Below are 3,683 nucleotides of genomic sequence, written 5' to 3' on the forward strand. Positions count from 1 at the left end.
CTCCATGCTGCGCGAGCTGCTCCCCCTGCTGCTGCTGCTGCTGCTGCTGCTGCCTCATCTAGAGTCTCGCCAGCAGCAGCGCCAACAGGGGGGAGGACACCGGGACTGGCAGCAGCAGCAGCAACACCATCACCGCTGCGAACAACGAGGCCACAACTGTCAACGCGAGCAGCAGCAGCAGAAGCAGCAACAGCAGCATCAACAGCAGCAGCAGCAGCAGCAGGAAGGGGATTGGGGCTCGAGGGTAAAAAAAGGAGGCAGCGGCGAAGACCCAGCATCAGCTTTACTTTGAGGCCGCACTTGACTGCATCTCCACGCCTGCAGCAGCAAGACGCAGCAGCAGCAGAAGCAGCAGCAGCAGCAGAAGCAGTAGCAGCAGCAGAAGCAGAAGCAGCGGAAGATGGAGCAGAAGCAGCAGGAGAAGCAACACCAGCGGTAGTGCGATTGGCGCCCGCTGCGAGATCTCACGCAGCGGCCGAAGCAACAGCCGCAGCAGCAGCAGCAACAGCAGCAACAACAGCAGCACGTGAGTGCTGCTGGAGCAGCACGCGCTGCAGCGCTTCTGGGGCCCCTTCCACCCTAGTGCCCTCTGAGAGCGCAAAGGCCACCCGCGTCGCTGCTGCTGCTGCTGCTGCTGCTGCTGTTCCTGCTACTGAAGTGCGTTATCCGCGGCACTGGCGGCAGCAGCTGCAGCAGCAAGAGCAGCAGGCGCTGCTGCGAGCCTTCCCATTGGCTGCAGTTCGTCCGCATCGTATGACTTCAGGAGTGCAGCAAGAAGCTCAGCAGCAGCAGCAGGAACAGCAGCAGCCACGGCTGCAGCAGCTGCAGCAGCTGCAGCAGCAGCAAGAACCCAGCTGTTTAGATGCCCTGCTGTTCCTGCTGGAGCGACAGGAGCAGCACCTGTTGCAGCAGCAGCAACAGCAGCAGCAGCAACTTCTCCGGGAGCCCGAGAGACTGGAGCTGCTTGGAAATGCCATAACAGCTGTGAAGGATGCCATGCAGCGGGAGCAGCAGCAGCAGCAGCAGCAGCAGCAATGCGGCATATCACCCCTTGCTGCTGACAGAGAACTGCTGCAGGCCCTAGTGAAGGCCCAAATGGCGCTGCTGCCTGCAGAAGCGTGTGCCGGTGCTGCAGCGCATGCAGCAGCAGCAGCAGCATGTGCTGCAGCGCATTGTGCTGTTGCTGCTGCTGCTACCGCTCGAGCACCAGCAGCAGCACCACTAAGCGCCGTGGCTGCTGCAGCGCGGCGCTCCTCCCCCGAGGTTTCTTGTGAGGAAGCCATTTGCTCAGCAGCAGCAATTGGTTTAGCTGCTGCAGCAGCAGATCAAGCAGCTGCTGCAGCAAGCGAAGGTATAGCCGCATGCAGCGAGCGCAAACAGAGTGGTGCGGACCGAGCTTCAGTAGTAGCAGCAGCAGTAGCCGAAGCAGAAGCCGCAACGAAAGCAGGTACAACAGCAGCTGCAGCAGATGCAGAAGCAGCAGCAGCAGCAGCAAATGTAGCAGCAGCAGCAGATACGGAATGTGTATCTCACAGTGCTGCACCTCATCCTGGAGACAGGCCTTACAATGAAGACGAGCGCTGTTTGAGTTTGTCCGGCCGCAGCACGAGCAGCAACAGCAGCAGCAGCAGCAGCAGCCACAGCAGCAGCAACAGCAGCAGGACTAGCTTGGGAAATCAAGTTTTTGCGGCGCTTGACTTTTCGGGGGCCCCCGAGAGGCCCCCTACGGCAGATGAAGCAGCTTCGGCTATCAGCGAGACAAAGACGGAGCTGCAGCAGCAAGAAGTACGGCAGCAGCAGGAGCAGCAGCAGCAAGCTGAGGATGAGACCGATTTGCTGCATTCGCTCGTGCTCGAGCTGCTTGACCGGCTGCATCTGCAGCAGCAGAAGCACCCGGGAGACACAGAGGATGCTGCAGCAATAGCACAGCTGAGAGAGGACTTCGTTGCTGCTTTGCTGCAGCAGCAGCAGCAGCAGGAGCCGCATGAGGACGTGTACGGTGAGGAGCAGCAGCAACTGCTGCAGCAGCAAAGGCTGCTGCTGCAGGACCAGTGGTGGCGTGAGGCTGAGCGGGGAAAAGGGCGCGAAGAGGCAGCAATGCATCGGGAAGCAAAGGCAGCAGGCTGCGCCGCTTCAGAAAGAGCAGCAGCAGCAGCAGCAGGGCGTGAGATGCAGCAGCAACAGCTGCTGGTCCCCCCTGAAGCTGTGGTATTCCGTCTTAACACTTCTGCTTCTGAGAGCTCGCGAGGCTGCAGCGAGGCAGAAGACTAAGCAGCCAGCACAGAAGCCGCTGCAGCAGCTGCTGCAGAAGCAACAGCAGCAGTGGCAGATTAATCCGCAGCAGCAGCAGCAGCAGCAGGGAGAAGCGTTGCTTTGGTATGCTCTCTTTCAGCGACTCTCTGGCACACTTCGCGCCCTTTCCCAAAGTTATTAACCTAAACCCTAAACCGCAAACCCTAAACCCTAAACCCTAAGCGTTCAGCCACCTGAATGCCCGCAACGGCGTCTTCTAGCAATGGCGCGCAGCAGATTATTTTGGGGGGTCCCCAGGGGCCCCCATACATCTGGGGGGCCCCTGGGGCCCCGTGGGGCCCCACAACAAAGCGGGTTCACTGTGGACCCCGTAACAGGGGGGCCCCTAGGGGCCCCCATGGGCTATTTAGGGGTCCCCAGGGGCCCCTGGGGCCCCCCAGGGGCCCCTGGGGCCCCCTCAGGGGCCCCTGGGGGCGACTGAGGGCCCCCAGGGGCCCCCCGGAGACCTTCGAGGGGCCCGCAGGGGCCCCTAAGGGCTATCGAGGCTATCGAGGGGCCCCCAGGGGTCCCTAGGGGCCTCGTAAGAGGTCTCTAGGCGGCCCGGAGGGTCCCCCAGGGCGAACTGGTTTGTTTGGGGCCCCCCGGGTTTTGCTGGGGGCCCTTGGGTGCTGCTGGGGGCCCTTAGTGGCATTTTCTTTTTTCGAATTTTTGCTGTTTTATCTTTGGTTTGTTTAGTGGGGCCCCGGGGGAAAGTGCTGCTGCTTCTCTTGGCTGCTCTGCAGCCACCTGTGCCTGCTGCTGTTGCCCTAGGGCTCCCTCCTGCCCCCGCTGCTGCTGCTGCCGCTGCTGCTGCTGCTGCTACTGCTGCGCTTTTTCTCTCTCGTGAGCTTTCTGACTACAGGTCTGTGCCCGTAAGTCTCTTCAGCCTAGCTGCTTCTGGTTGCGTGTTAATGCTGCCAATTAACGGGGCTGGTGCAACTGCAGCAAGAAGCAGAAGTAGATCTTTCTGGTGTCTGTACACATTGCTTGCTGCAGCCACGCAGCTCACTAGCTGCGTCGGAGCTGCAGCAGCAGCCGCAGGGGCCGTTGCAGCAGAAGCGGGAACTGCAGCAGAAGCAGCAAAAGCTGCTGCGGCAGCCCCAAAGACTGCTGAGCAGCAGCAGCAGAGCTGCCTCGCCAGCATCAAGGGCTGCTGCAGCAGTAGCAGCTTTTGCCGCTGCAGCAGCAGCAAAAGCTTCTGCTGCTCATTCAACCAGAGCTGGGTGACCGCAGCAGCAGATTCAGCGTCTGCTGCGCTGCTGCTGGCAGCTGCTGCCAGACACTGGGAAGATCCGTCCGCATATAGCTGCAGCACACGGAGCAGCACCAAGCCCACCGGAAATATGAGCCGCAGCAGCAACTGCAGCAGCCGCTGTTGCGGCGGGGGGGGG

General features: G+C 61.2%; 1 protein-coding gene across 1 annotated transcript; it reads left to right on the top strand.

The window, feature by feature from the left end:
- Positions 1–400: 400 nt before the first annotated feature.
- Positions 401–2,271, top strand: ETH_00039705 (uncharacterized protein; the record flags this gene model as incomplete). The annotated part of the gene is made up of 2 exons (XM_013379974.1): positions 401–435; positions 462–2,271. 2 exons carry the CDS (start codon positions 401–403, stop codon positions 2,269–2,271), a joined length of 1,845 nt encoding a protein of 614 aa, XP_013235428.1.
- Positions 2,272–3,683: the final 1,412 nt, after the last annotated feature.

This window comes from Eimeria tenella, genomic scaffold, assembly GCF_000499545.2.
Source record: "Eimeria tenella Houghton genomic scaffold, Eth_scaff4260, whole genome shotgun sequence".
In the NCBI taxonomy this organism is placed as follows: Eukaryota; Apicomplexa; class Conoidasida; order Eucoccidiorida; family Eimeriidae; genus Eimeria; species Eimeria tenella.